Genomic DNA, 14768 nt, shown 5'->3' with positions numbered 1-14768 from the left:
AAGTGTAATTATGTTAGCTGTAACCGTAATTCCATCCTCTTGTTGGTTTCCAAAAATCTCGAGAACAAAGAAATTACTTGAATTCTCCCGCGACCGATTGAAAGCTTTAAAAAGGCCGGTGACAGACAACTCGACTCATTTGTTTAGTTAGTTGCTGTTGTTATTTTTGCAAGTTCAGATCGGATTAGCTTTCTCTTTGCACTGCGTTGTATTCTAACGTTTTTAGTAGTTTAAAGGATAACTACTAATTATATTGTGAACATTTGTAAACATCTCTGAGAAAAATTCAAGCATTCTGTTATATTTCTTTTGATAAGAAAAAAATTAATTAACCTTTTATCGGACTTGTGCATTCAATCAATTACGAACCCGTACACAGGCAACAATGCAGCTGGTTGCAGCCTTTCCAGCATTTAAAGCAGAAATGAAAACTAGTCAAGAATTTATTAAAGGTGAGATGAGAGCAGTTCAAGCAGATGGAAGCTGGTCAATAATCAGTAAAAGAAGATAGCCATTCAAAAAAAGATAAAAGCTCGTCAAGAATCAGTTAAACAAGAGATGGAGCTAGCCAAGATTCCGTTAAAGAAGAGATGAAATTTGTTAAAATAGAAATGAAAGCAGGTCAAGAAGAACTGAAAAGAGAAATTACTTGCATAATAGAAAAGAAATTTGATGCTACCGAAGGCAGAATATACGCTGTTGAAAACAGAGTTGGACACATTGAAGAAGGAGCTTCTGTGAAAGAACAAATAGAAGGAAGAGTTTCTGCCGTCCAACAACAAATTGAACAACAAATTGAACAACAAATTGATGACAGAGTTTCTGCAGTTGCCAAAGAAGTTGGCACCTTAAAGAAATGTATAAGCGACAGCAGGAAGCAGTTCTGATTAAAATTCTGATTTAAATTTTTACCCCTACCTTCTCGTTCCTCGTTGAAGCTATCTACTTATGATAGTAAGATATTTTGGCAGGACACAATTTTCTATAGTGGCAGATGCGAATGGATGGGATTCCCAAGCTAAGGCCTGTCATCACGCCGCTTCTTTGAGAGTAGATGCAGCGGATATCTTTCAGACTCTTCCCGAAAACCAAAGGCTAGATTTCGAAGCTCTGACCGGCGCGCTGCAGCTGCGCTTCGGGGAGAAATGTTTGAAAGACTACAGAAGGCTTCAATTAAAATGCCGTCAACAGAAGAACACGAAAACACTCCAGGAGCTCGCCACGGATGTTGAAAAGCTCTCTCATCTCGTCTTTTCGGAATGCCCGACAGAAACAAGGGAAATCCTGACCCTGCAGTACTACATCAACGGCATCCGGGATCCTGAAATACAGAAGGCTCTACGAATGGCGGATATCAAGCACTTAAAACGCGTTGTAGTTTACGCTATGAAATTCGAGGCAGACCAGCAAGCAACGCGTAGAGATCGCCACCCAGTCATAGCTGCGCAAGTCCATGATTCAGTGAATCAAGTGATGGCACGTTTAGATGATTTATCTAGACAAGTCAGTGCTTTGATACGGAGTAGTAGTGAGAAGAAACTGGCCATAAAGTGTTGGAAATGTGGTACTGAAGCGCCACATTGCAGAACACTCCACGACACGAAAAATAAAACAGATGATTTGACCAGACAATTCAGTGCCTTGAGACGGAATAGGAGAAACCCGTTCTAAAGTGCTAGAACTGCGGTGTTGAAGGCCACGTACGGAGGAATTGCAAAGCACCCCAGAGTACGGAAAATAAGACCATTTCTCAGAAACGACTCGAGAAACAAATTAATGGCCATATCGCAGAGCGGAATTTGAAGGATAATGAGTAGCCCCGTTTCAAAACGCTTCAGATATCTGCAGTGAATGGTGGCTATAATGGACTCTATATTATGAGACATATTAATGGAGTTCCTTGCAATATGGTGATCGATACAGGAGCGAATGTTACCATCATTGGGAAAGATTTAGCTCAACAGTTTAAAGATGAACTCGTTTGGATGCCATTCTGTGCTAGCCTCCAGACTGCGTTTGGTGATAAAATCCACATAGATGGGAAGTTAAACGTAAACATCAGGTTTGGAAGTGCCGCCGACTATTACACGGCATATATATCAGATATTACACATCCTTTTATACTCGGACCTTCTAAGGAAATACATTCTTTTCCTTGGACTTTAAAAATAACGAACTGCATTCATCCTCTGAGGACATAACTATCCATCATCAGAAGGGATCCTCACCTGGAAACGCCGAGGCCTTGTCTGGAAGACCCTGCTAAAAAAGCTGTCGATATTACACTAGGGTAATAATAATAATAATAATAATTATTCTTAGCCTTCCTCGCCTCTCATTGGGCACTACAGGTCATTCGTTATTAATTAATTACAAAGCAAATTACATTTATAAATACAATTTGATGTTGGTTTTTCCAAACTTAATGAAACTTACATTGAAGAGTTATATTAGTGAAAACAAGTTTAATTAGTAATTTGAATATATATATGAAAAAGTGAGTTATTTTCATATTTATATAAGGCATGCTGCCTTTTACATATCGTCAGGTTTTAACCTGGTATGACTTGTATGGTGGTCTTGTTGTCATTGACGAAGCTGACAATCTGTCTTACTTCCTGGAGACCGTAGAAATCCGTTAGGTAACCTCTGAGACCTTTACTATGGAGTAGGGCGGTGTTGGCTGGAGATCTAAGCGACTTGGTGAGTGGGCACGAAGTGATGTAATGGAAGGCATCTGCTGTGCTGGCGGGTGATCCATAACTGCACTTGACGTGTAAATGTAGAAACCTCTCTAAATATTGGGAGAACCTTCCATGATTGGAAAGGGCCTGAACCGTGTAGTGGTTCGAGTAAACTCTTGACAGCCTGACGATCGGGAAGATTGCGAAGGTGTATCTTCCGGTGTCCCCTTGTTTCCATCTTCCTTGCCATTGTGACATGAAAGCCTCTTGGATGTGATGCTTGGCTGCTCTCGTGGAGATCGGAAGGGAGATATCTAAGTCTTGGCGAGATGTGGCGGCCTTTGCGAGAATGTCTGCCCGTTCGTTCCCTCTTGTCCCTTGATGACCTCTTACCCAGTGAAGGGTGACTTGCTTTGTATTACTCAGAGTAGAGACAAGCTCTTTTAGGGATTGAATATGCGCTGGAATCTTGCCTGTCTTATTCATACTCCATAGGACGCTCATACTGTTTGTGTAGATAGAGATCTTGTTAAAATCTAAACTGCTTGCCCAGAGGGCTGCTTTCCTAAGTGCTAGGGACTCCGCTTGAAAAACTGTGGCATGATCGCTGACTCTGAAATGATCTTGAAAAATTTCTTGACTATTGTGGAAAACTGCGAAAGCAGCGCCTACTCTTGTGTCGTCTTTAGACCCGTCGGTAAATATCTCTAAACCTTGATCGGACGGGGGATGTTCGTTCCATCGGAAGTCTCTGAGGGAGGCTGGATGTAGGGAGGTTGTACTGAAGCATGGTTCTAAAAGTGCTTCTTCGAGGAGAATGGAACCCTCTAATGTCGCTGATTCTTTGAAGTGTAGAAGTCTGTATGTGATTCGCTCGAATTCCGCTTTGAGATCTAATGAGAGTGTGCCGGCTAGGATCTGGAGGGCGGCAGTGGAGGTGGTAGTAAAAGCTTTTGTAATCTTTAACAGGGCGATCCTCTGGATTTGTTGTAGTTTTTGTCTTTGTCTTACTGTGCCCTGCATCCATACGGGGCAGCCGTAGAGACACTAGGGTAATAGAGAAACATGACCTGTTGAGTCCGGTTACATGACAAATTACAACATCATCATCGGCTGATCGGAATCCGAGGAGTGATGATGAAGTCAGAAAAGACCAGCTGGAAGACTGCGACATTAGATCCATAATTGACGTAATTGAGTCCTCAAACAGAAAACCTACCTGGCAAGACATTTCGATCTAGTCCGACGACAAAACAATACTATGCTCTCTGTTACTCACTCCACATTCGAAACAGCGACTTATACCGAAAATTTGAATGATGGAAAGGCTTTCCGATGGCAGCTGATAATTCCAAGATCCTGGATGTCCTTAAAGAATTACGTAGCAGCCCTACAGGAGACCACGTTGGAACAATAAAGACTTTGCAGAGGGTTCGTGAGCGCTTCTATTGGAGTAATGCAAAGGATAACGTGCAAAATTGGTGCCGAACTTACGATGTCTGTGCGGGTTGGAAAGTAAGTAATGCACGAAGTAATGCAGCCGGGCAAGTTGCAACGTTACAACATAGGAGCGCCTTTCGAACGTATCACCTTTGACATCTTGGGACCTCCGCCACGAACTGCTGCTGGCAACAAATACATTCTCGTTGTCATTGATTACACCACCAAGTGTCCTATTCCTGATCAAGCTGCTCTCACAATAGCAGAGGTAATAATACAGCACTGGATTTCCAGGTTCGGAATGCCTCTTTAGTTATATTCCTCTCAGGGAAGGAATTTTACCTCGGCTGTAAAGAACTCTGCAAGCTACTCGGCATCGAAGAAACTCAAACGATGCCTTTACATTCCTAGTCAGACGGCATGGTAAAGTGGTTTAATCCAACTATCCTTAATAACCTCTCATTGATGGTTTCCAGAAACTAACAGGACTGGGATAAGAAGTTACCACTGTTTTACTGGCTTACCGCAGTACTGTTCATGAGACTACCGGCTATTCCCCATCTCAGATGCTCTTCGGTCGTGACCTTCGTCTGCCTCTTGTTTGGTCGCCCTCCGGATGCACCTTCATCGCCTGAGGAATAACATCCAAGATCTCCCGGCCCGGTTTGAAGTGATACACAAATTTGCACGAGAGTGAGTCAACTTGGCGACATGGAAGATGAAGACCCGATACGACACGAGAGCTACTGGACTTCGATTCAACGAAGGAGACAAGGTGTGGTTGTGGAATCGATTCGACGAAAGGGACTCTATTCTAAGCTATCATCACCTTCAGATAGTCCGTACACAGTCCTAAACAGGTTGAATGACGTCCTGGTTCGGATCCGTAATGTGGAGACGTGCTTAGTTCAACTAAACGTTGCCAGTCTAGTAACCCATAGCAAACAAAAAAAAATTAATGTTTATTCTATTCTATTGTTATAAATATCAAATCTGTCTCAAAAATTGTACTACCATACGTAAGTAATCGAACTCTAAACCTAAAGTCGTTCATTACGACAGATTAGCTCTTTAATAAGGCACGTAGTGTATATAGTTATAAATAGTATTGTAAATAGTATAAGACCATGGTCCTTTTTGTTTATAAATTTATAAATTTGTGCACTCATTTATTTATTTAGTACTTAATTTGCTTTAAATTACTTATTGTAATTATTTTTTATGTCGTTTGTTATTGTAATGTAACTTTTATTATTGCACTGATGCCTTAGTTGTAAGTTTGGCTTCCTGTCCAGGGATTGTACTGCCCGGGACGCGCAGTACTTGGGAAGGGGCAGTGTTACGAATTTTGTATTTAGATAGCTAATTTTAGCAGAATTATAATTAAAATTGTTTTTTACCCGTGAAATGCTGCCCATGATAAATTTTTAAGGAAAAGCTACGCCGAAAAAGTAAAAGTATGAGAGCGCGGCATTTAACATTGAATAAATGAGTATCTCTTTAATTTGTATTGAAATTGAATAATTGTAATTATGTTAGCTGTAATAATAATTCCATCCTCTTGTTAGTTTTCAGAAGTCCTGAGAAGCAAAGAAATTACAAGAACTCTCTCGCGACCAATTGAAAGCTTTAAAAAGCCGGAGAGAGACATCTCATCTCAGTTGTTTAGTTACTGTTATTACGATTTGTTTTAGTTCTATGAGAACGGAGATATCTGAATTAAGTTTCTCTTTCTTTGAACTGAATTGTATTTTATCGTTTTTAGTTTAAAGTACAGCTACTAGTTGTATTGAGTTCTATTTAACGTATTTGCTTTCTACTGAGTATTACTGCCTGATAGTTAATCGCTAGATATTTTGAATATTTGATGCAATAGACTTGTTTGCAGTGAACGATTAAAATTTTAAACAACTGAAAAATGATTTTGCAATTGAACAGTTTGATTCATAACGTATCATTGACACTAAAAAGATGAAAATAAAAAAAAAGGTTACTACGAAATAAGCTTTTACTTAGAAATTTAATAAACTAGACGTATAGAGATAATTTATAATGTAATTAAAAAGGAATTACAGATTAAATAATTACCTTTAAAAATCATCTACAATATTGTAACACGAATAATAAAAGAGTGGGCTCCCAGATAACTAAATATAATAATGGAACAGCATTGTCAAAAGTATAGGCCATTAGTTTATAAATTTATCAAAATCACCCCATGCTTTTACTATTCGTTATACAAAGTTGTAAAGGGATTTTGTAAAGATAATTACTAAACCTCTTGTTTCCTTTAAATTAATAGATAAATAATTTCTATAATTTAGTTCATTAATTTATTGAATAAAACTTACCAAAAAACTTTTAATTCATTTTTTACTTTTATGCTAAATGGTCAAATACAGTTTCGATCATTTAAATATATACAAGATTCAATATCTATGAAAACTTCTTTTCTGTGATAATATATATATCATTAAAGCAAAATTGTATTATTAATACACTTAATGATATTTAATATTTCATTTCTGTTTCTATCCTTATTGATTAAATTAACTGTTTGAATAGGTTAAATTTGGACAAATTTTTCACGTAAGATGCGGATACTAACAACAGACGAGCCGCCCACTTTTGTTTAGGCAATGAAACGCAATGTAATGAGTTAAAAATTCATTATTTTTCATTTAAATAATATTTAATAACTATATTTATCTTTTTCATTGAGCCTTTTTTATGTCATTTCATATTTATTTTACCCAGCATGTAATATAAAAGGAATTGCTAAGCTTAAAGAGAGCTAATCATTTCCTTTCATTGTCACAATGCTCAGAAATACGAAAATTCTTAACAAATATATTTTGGAAACTTATCATGAAATAAGAACCTAATTAAAAAAGTCCTTACCTAAAATAAAGAAAATACCCATACATTTTAATAAATCAGAATCGAGCTGGATTTTAACAGGTTTCGGAAAAAGAATCGATCTGACGAGTTCTCCTTTCACAGTTGAAAATCCTGAAAGAATGAAATAATCAGATTAGATCTATTTATTGAGTTCATATAACGTTCTAAATTAGTCTTCCTTTGCTCCTTAAGAATAATAAAATAAAGATAATTCAAATAATACGTTAATGTAAATGTAGACTACGTAATGAATCTGTTTTCAGTATATATTAAGTTCTCTCCATTATTTCTTGTATTATTTAATGCATTTTTGCTTATAACTAAAGTAGATATTTATTGAAATAAATTTGTCGAAGAATAAATTGCGGCCAATCTCATTTAGAAATCATTTCTCATTCTATCAAGAAAAATTTGTACCTCATTTATTTCAAATTACAACATAAATAGAATTTTTATATTATTTGTCTTATGCTGAACCATAATACACTGCTGACGATTAAAACTACAACACCAGGAAGGAATGATCAGACGAACGTCAAAATCACATGAAAGGAAGAAGAGGCTGGGATATGCAAATGATTAGAATTTCAGCTCATTTAGACGACGCAGGGGGGAGAAACGACATCTGAAGCACTGCTTAAAATAAAAGTTGTGTAGTGGATTTCTCATTCGGAAAGTGCTTTGTTAGGTTAAAGTTTGTGTTATGCCTCGAATTAGAAGAGGAAATGCGTACCAGCAAGTGTCGGAATTCGATAGAGACAGGATCGTTGCCTTTCGAGAGTGTAGATTATCGTTCCGTGATATCGTCCGTCGTACAGGTCGTGATATACCCAACTACTGTCATGCGAAAATGGAATCAATGGATTGCTAAAGGCCATACGGAACGGCATGCACGATCTCAACCCCCTTTTATGACTAACGCCCGAGAGGACAGACATATTGTGAGGTTAGCCCTGCAAAACTGTACAACCATATCACGGACAATTACTCAGGAAATGGGCACGTTTGCAGTACGCCCAGTATCAGTTCGTACGGTGCGTCGACGTTTGCAGCAGCATGGACTGTCAGCACGGCATTCGGCTTCTCTTGACAATGCAGCATAGAGAGAAACGGCGACTCTGGCTCGCCGCAAGACAAAGTTGGATACAGGTGTGTCACAATGTCGTCTTTTCAGACGAGTCCCGGTTCTGCGTGCAGTGTTCTGATGGCCGTACACGTGTCTGGAGGCTGGAAGAGACCGACGTCGCCTCCTTGCATTCGATCGTGGCCTAGAGGCCCTGCACCTGGTCTGAAGGTTTGGACAGCCATTGGGTACACGACACGCACATCTCTAGTTCGGATCGACCATAATTTGAACGCAGATTGGTACATTTCTGACATCTTACGTCCAGTGGTTGTGCCCTATATTCGAGGTCTGCCAAACGCCATCTTCCAACAAGATGATGCAAGACCACATGTTCTACGCTGTGTTCTAACCTTCCTCGATACGCAGGGTACTCAATTGTTGCCCTGACCTACAGATCAGTCACAAATTGAAAACATCTGGCCATGGGGGGTCGCTGAGAGACTGGTCCACCACCTTTCTTCAGCTAATGCGGTTGATAAAGTGGAGCATAGAATTGAAGCAGCATGAAATGAGTTGCCCTTTTCTGTCATCCAATCTCATTTCGACTCCATGCCTAAGGTAGAGTAAGGGCTGCTTTAGCTGCCAGGTATGGCAGCTGATTCTATTAATTTCGCACGCCGGTATACCCTAAAATTGCTTACGAATTTAATCATTCCGTCTTCCTGCCATACTGTTTAAGTACAATAAATATATTTTTTCTGTACTTGCTTTTCTTAATGCTGTTTCAATTTTAATGACCAGCAGTGTATTTTATTCTATGCGACGAATGTAACAGCATCACTGCAAAAGTCCCCCACTTCTCAAGTTCTCGCAATGAATCGTTCTACTAAACTTGCGAATTCCAGGTCGTTGACATTTCATTCAGTAAAGTTATAAAGTATTTCTCCCACTTCCCTAGCGTGCCTTCTTGGTGTAACGGTAGCCCGCTGGGCCGGTATTCCAGAGGTCCGTGGTTCGATTCCCGGCGAAGACGGTTGCATATTTTTCATCTTTTCTGCTTCCAGTTAACCTAATGACTCTACAAGTGGCGCCCGAACTAAAAGGGTTGTGGATGATGATTCTCCGCACCCAGGATTTGGCGACTAGGTCCCCTAAAACCCTAGTCGCCCTTTAAAAACGGGAGTATATAAGGTATTTATCCCAATTCTCTAGCGTGCCTTCGTGGTGTAACGGTAGCACGTTGGGCCGGTATTCCAGAGGTCCGTGGTTCGATTCCCGGCGAAGACGGTTGCATATTTTTCATCTTTTCAGCTTCTGAAACACCTAATGACTCTACAAAGTCATCTAGCTCCTACACTAAATAGATGTTTTATGTCTTTTTGACACAGCTCTCTAAAATTTGTAAACATTCTAGTTTATACAAATATTTATCAAAATTCTCGGGTTAGCTCAGTCTTTTTTTTATTTTATTCAATCAAATGCTTTTAGATTTAGCCTGATTTTCTATATCAAACACCATTTCTCTCTCTCTCTCTTTTTTTTTTTTTTTTTTTTTTTTTTGGAATAAAACTATTTTAACAGATCCTCTCCCCCCTTAAAAAATAAAAACAGAAGTCTCCTTTGAACTTTTATTATTCTGACTGTTCTATATTAAAGGTTAAGATTTGCATATGGCAGTATTTTATAAACTACATAAATAGAGATTTGTTGCTTTACGTATAATAAATCCACGCAAAGCAACTAAGTGATTTTTATCGAAGAAAGAAACTAGTAACATATTCGGATTTTACAGAGAAAAGTGGAAGCCATCGGAATTATAACAGGCCTGAAATATCACAGGAACCAATGCCGAAAGCTAAATTTGTCTGTAAATTCAAGTTTTCAGTCGCAGATAAATACTTTAGAATGGTACGAAACACAAGTAGCTACTTGGAAGTATTCCAGCGGACATTAACTGCACCATTCGCAGAGACAGTCATTGTTAAGAATATAAAATTTGCGTATACCCAAGAACCAGTCGATGTTGTAACACTGTCTGTAAATGCTTCTACAGTAGGCAGTTGACGGGAGACGGAGACATCACTATTGCACCAAGAGGTTAGGTGATGTTGTCTCCTGTCTCCACATATCTAACACTAGGAGATGTAGCAAAAACACTTTAAGATATTGTTGCCGTCGTGCCTCTGGACGTAATTACATGGTTTACATAATTTCAGATGCTCATATAACTTTACAGGAGAACATACACTTAGTATAGTACACATTACACGTTTTACAAAGAGAACTCTTTGCAAACTTTACAGAAATTTACAAACGTATATTGCAGGACATCGAAATACAGAAGTAGTACAGACAATTAAACTTCTAGAAATAAACTGAGTGAATATTAAATTCTTACTCTAGGCACTGTTCCTATTAACTCCTCCCCTCCAAAAAAAGAAAGGGGGAAAATGAAAAATATTATATAACGAGGCATAGGTCAGCTACAAATATTGTAAGCTTGTTGATAATCTGAGCGATCCTTGCCACCAGATGACGTTGTTTCATCATACACTTGTGTATTTCTACTGGAGATTTTAACATAGTGCTCACTGTTAAATGGGCAGAAGGTAAGATAATGATCTGGGGTACAAATTTCTCCCCAGGCACATAGTCTAGAGATGTACAAAAAATACTCGTCTTCTGGTCGGTGGAATTATGGTTGCATTAGTAGCAGCTTAGAAATATATTTCTGATTTCAATAAATCCTGGGCAATTACCTACTACCCTGAGGACGCAAACATTTCATATTCTCTTCTACAAATACTTTGAAAATGTTTTGCGCAGTTTTAGTATTCTTGACTATTTTCTATAGAGATAAGTTGTAATCACAAAGAATATTTAGAATGACCATATTCAACAGACGTTATCATGAGACAGGTATTCTACAACCACTCTTTAAAGAAGAGAAATTAAATATGTGCAGTACTGAGATGAATAAACTGTGGATTATTCAGAAAAGTATGTCTTATTTATCAGTGAACTTACAAAAGAAATGGATAAGAAAACTGGCATATGTCGCTTTACGATATCATATATTCTTGAAAGAAGAAAAAAACTCTCGATGCCGCACCAAAGAAATTTTGAACGTCTGAGATCCTGAAACGAACTCTTAGTAACTGTCATTTACGGATTGTTAGCCATTCACATACTTTGACAAGCCAAAACATTATGACTATCCCCCAATTGTTCAATGAACTGGTGAAGGGCACGTTGAAAAGCGGGAGTGGTATTTAACTGCTGCTTGTAGAAGGTAAAGTGTAACTTATTGACTTGCTTGCTTCATACACTCAAGCTCTTCTCTGTGCAATGCCGGATCATTTATGATCATCTTGCCCTCTTTCGTTTTCACGCACTGTACTCCCTTTTGATTCTGCCTATTATGTTTGAAACTATGTTATGCGCCTTTATGGCAATATTTATCACAGATCCGGACACGTCGCGCTACGCGCAAGATTCACGGAATATTCTGGTTCGATTCGATCCGATTCGTAAAAGTTCTTCTCAGTGCGACCCGCCCCTCCATTGGAGCTTCAGTATCACTTGGCCAACCAAGAACTTCGCCATCAAGCAGGAACTCACATTCACAGTCAAATGTTATTGTAATGCTATAGATATTACACGGTAACAAACGATTACCACCTTCTTCCGCTTCAATGGTTCCGTTCTCGCTGACTGCAACCAGTCATGAGTCTTTAATTCCACATGCCATTTGGGCTCTATTTCAACGGAGCTGATAACGTCGCGCTTTGCACGATAAATCAGTGATACTTTACTACCGGTATATGATAAAGCATTCATTCTTGCACTTAACTTTTGCGATTGATGAAAAAGGCTGCTGACCTAAGAAAATTTCATAGAGGGTTGATTGTAAAGTCCCGAAGACTCGGAAGGAATATCTCCGAAACTGAACGACTGGTAAGTTTTTCACGATTTGCATTTATTAGGTTTTGTGCAAAGTGAATAAATCACGGTGAAACCAGCAGTAAACGCTAAGGTGTTGGACGTCCACGCGCCATCAAAGAAAGAGGACGTCAGAGACTTTCCCGCTTGTTACAACATAATCGGCCGGCTAAGCTAGTAGTTTAATACAGTGCAGGTCAAAGTGTGTTTCGGAACAAACAGTTTAGTGGATACTGTTGGCTATAGAACTACACAGCAGACGTAACACTAGTATGCCTCTGCTGACCAGGCCTCATTGTCACTTGCACCTACAGTGGGCACGGGAACATCGAGAGACCATGGATAAGACCTGGTTCGTGATTCATCCTGGTTGGATGAATCACGATTTCTCCGTATGAAAAATCGTGATTCCTCCAACCATGAGAAATCGCGATTCACTCAGTGATGCAAGTATATCATTAATATGTTTTCATCATGTCGATGGTCGTGTCAGGGTACTCCGTCTTACAACAACAACAACAACAACAATTTAGGCTTCCCTGCCTCGTGCACCAAATCACATTACAGGTCCACTCTCCCTTTGGGCACGTCGTGGAGGTTCAACCTCCACTATTACCCTCCAAGGGAGCGGCGCACCACCTGGATAAGACACCAGGCAGCACCGGTCGTCTAATGCTCCTACCAGTCGCTTGGGCGAGCCCGTCGCAGCGGGACAGTACCCAGCGAACCCGGGGGAAAACTCCCGGGCTACTAGTACCAAGCCGCGCTAGGACGTGCCAGACTCCGAGGCCGGCCAACAAGTAATCTTTCCCAGAGCCTTCAGAACCACCAAGTTCACAAATTTTATACCCCCGTGGCCGAGACTGCCTAGGTACAGATCCTAGCCAGTAGCTTCGCAGAGTTCTCTACGTCGACCCCCGGGGGAGTTACTTCCCTCTGGACAGCAGGTCGTACACAGGCTGGTGGTGGTGGTAGTAGCTTTAGGGGACGTTTTCATGGGTGGCTCTTGGACTCTTAGTAGTTGAAGAACAGACCACGAAAGCTGCGGACTATCTGAGCATAATTGGAGATCAGTTGCACTCTTATATGGATCTGTCTACCTAACTGGAACTGGAATCTTCCAGCAGGACAATGTCACAAGGTACGATTTATGTTGGGGTGGTTCGAGCAGCGTAAGGATGAATTCCAATGAATGTCCTGGCCACCTAACTCTCCGAATCTTAACCCGATAGAGCAGATTTGGGATGTCATGGAGCAGCGGCAGCTCAGATCTCAGACATCATCATATCGAAATATCTCGACTTTGCGGGACCACTGCTTAGACATTGGTACAACCTATCTCCAGTCATCTACCAAGAACTTGTGCCATCTATGCCAAGACGAGTTGCAGCTGTTTTGCAGGCCAAAGGTCGCGCAAAACATTGTTGAGTAGGTGGTCATGATGTTTTGGCTCTTCAGTGTATAATGTGTAACTTTCTTTTATAAACAGCAGAAATCAGAATTTGCGCGACAACGCTCTTTCTTATAACGAGTGTTATAATTTAAGCCAAAGTAAACTAAACGGAGAATTTTTGGTACTAATGGCAAGGTTTTTCCTAGATGCATTCCGCTATACAATTCGTTATCATAAAAATGAAGAAAACGTTCAATACATTACATCACAATTTTTGCAATAATACTCAAAAGTACCTGTTCTGTAGACTACTGCTTTAACGCCTGTTCCATCTATATCTCTAGAGTTCATGAGTTCTGTACCGCATGACAAAAGCGATCTCTTGTGGGTCATCGAATTATATTCTGCTTTGATATCCTTTTCGATTTGCACTTTGGTTACTGGTATACTTTCTCCTGCAAAATAAATATAACATAGCGATTAAACTTTTAATGAAAAAATTGATGCTATGAAAACCTGACAGCTGTTAGCTGAATGTGTGGCTAAAATGATATGCCAATTCTGAATCATTAATATATTTTCGGCGTTTATGTAGAGACCTACATCAAACATCTGAACTCATGTGCTGTATTTCAATGTTAATTTTCTAATACTTTTAACAGCGGAGCATCCGCCACGTCAAATTACTTGTTTTTTGTTGAATGTAAAAAAGATAGTTGTGTTCTTTTATCCAAAAATCTGGCGGAAAGTGCAATAGATAGTGGAGAAATCTATAGCGGTTAATTACATTTTGAGAAGTTGAACTTAATCTGCTACGAGCAAACATTTTAATAGTGAGCACCATTGATGTAAACATTCAGACCATTCATATTCATACATTGAATTTAACGATTTCTAGATAGATCATGAAGATATGTCATATATCTTCACTTCATTAAGCTAGTGATCAAAATTATGTGAGCTGTAATTTATGTGCTCTCTAAAAGTTCCACAAATTTAAAAACTACTCATTTTTCTAGGCAAAATACAGGTGATGATATTAGCTGATGGATGTTACTAAAGTGATACTAAATAACTTCTGATTAGAATTTAAAGCAGACGCTTATTTGTGGAAAAGATAAGTTGCGCTAGATCTTTGTTAAATATGTATAGCATACACATTCTTACTGACATTGGTACTGCAGTTCTTACAGAAATCATAAGCTCCGTACCAGCGAAAGTGCTTATACTCAACTCTGGATAATCACTGAGTCTCCCCTTCTGTCGAAACAAATAAATGTACTAGTTTTTAAAAGCAAAATTAATTGTGTTTGCTATAAGTTATATTGTATAAAGACGTGCC

At 39.2% G+C, this 14768-nt stretch overlaps 1 protein-coding gene across 1 annotated transcript in view; it reads right to left on the bottom strand.

Annotated features, from left to right (window-relative positions):
* The window catches only part of LOC118193580 (polyamine-transporting ATPase 13A3-like), a 236671-nt gene that overhangs the window by 89619 nt on the left and 132284 nt on the right, over positions 1–14768 (bottom strand). The window contains exons 9-10 of the mRNA XM_085825885.1: positions 13723–13881; positions 7026–7136 (exon numbers count right to left, since the gene is read on the bottom strand). Coding sequence (XP_085682011.1) covers positions 7026–7136; positions 13723–13881 — 270 coding nt within the window. The remainder of the gene's footprint in view (positions 1–7025; positions 7137–13722; positions 13882–14768) is intronic.

Source organism: Stegodyphus dumicola, chromosome 1 (assembly GCF_044657685.1).
Source record: "Stegodyphus dumicola isolate Sdum_Otavi_A_Nest chromosome 1, ASM4465768v1".
NCBI classification, from domain to species: Eukaryota; Metazoa; Arthropoda; class Arachnida; order Araneae; family Eresidae; genus Stegodyphus; species Stegodyphus dumicola.
This window is presented reverse-complemented; position numbering and strand designations above follow the sequence as displayed.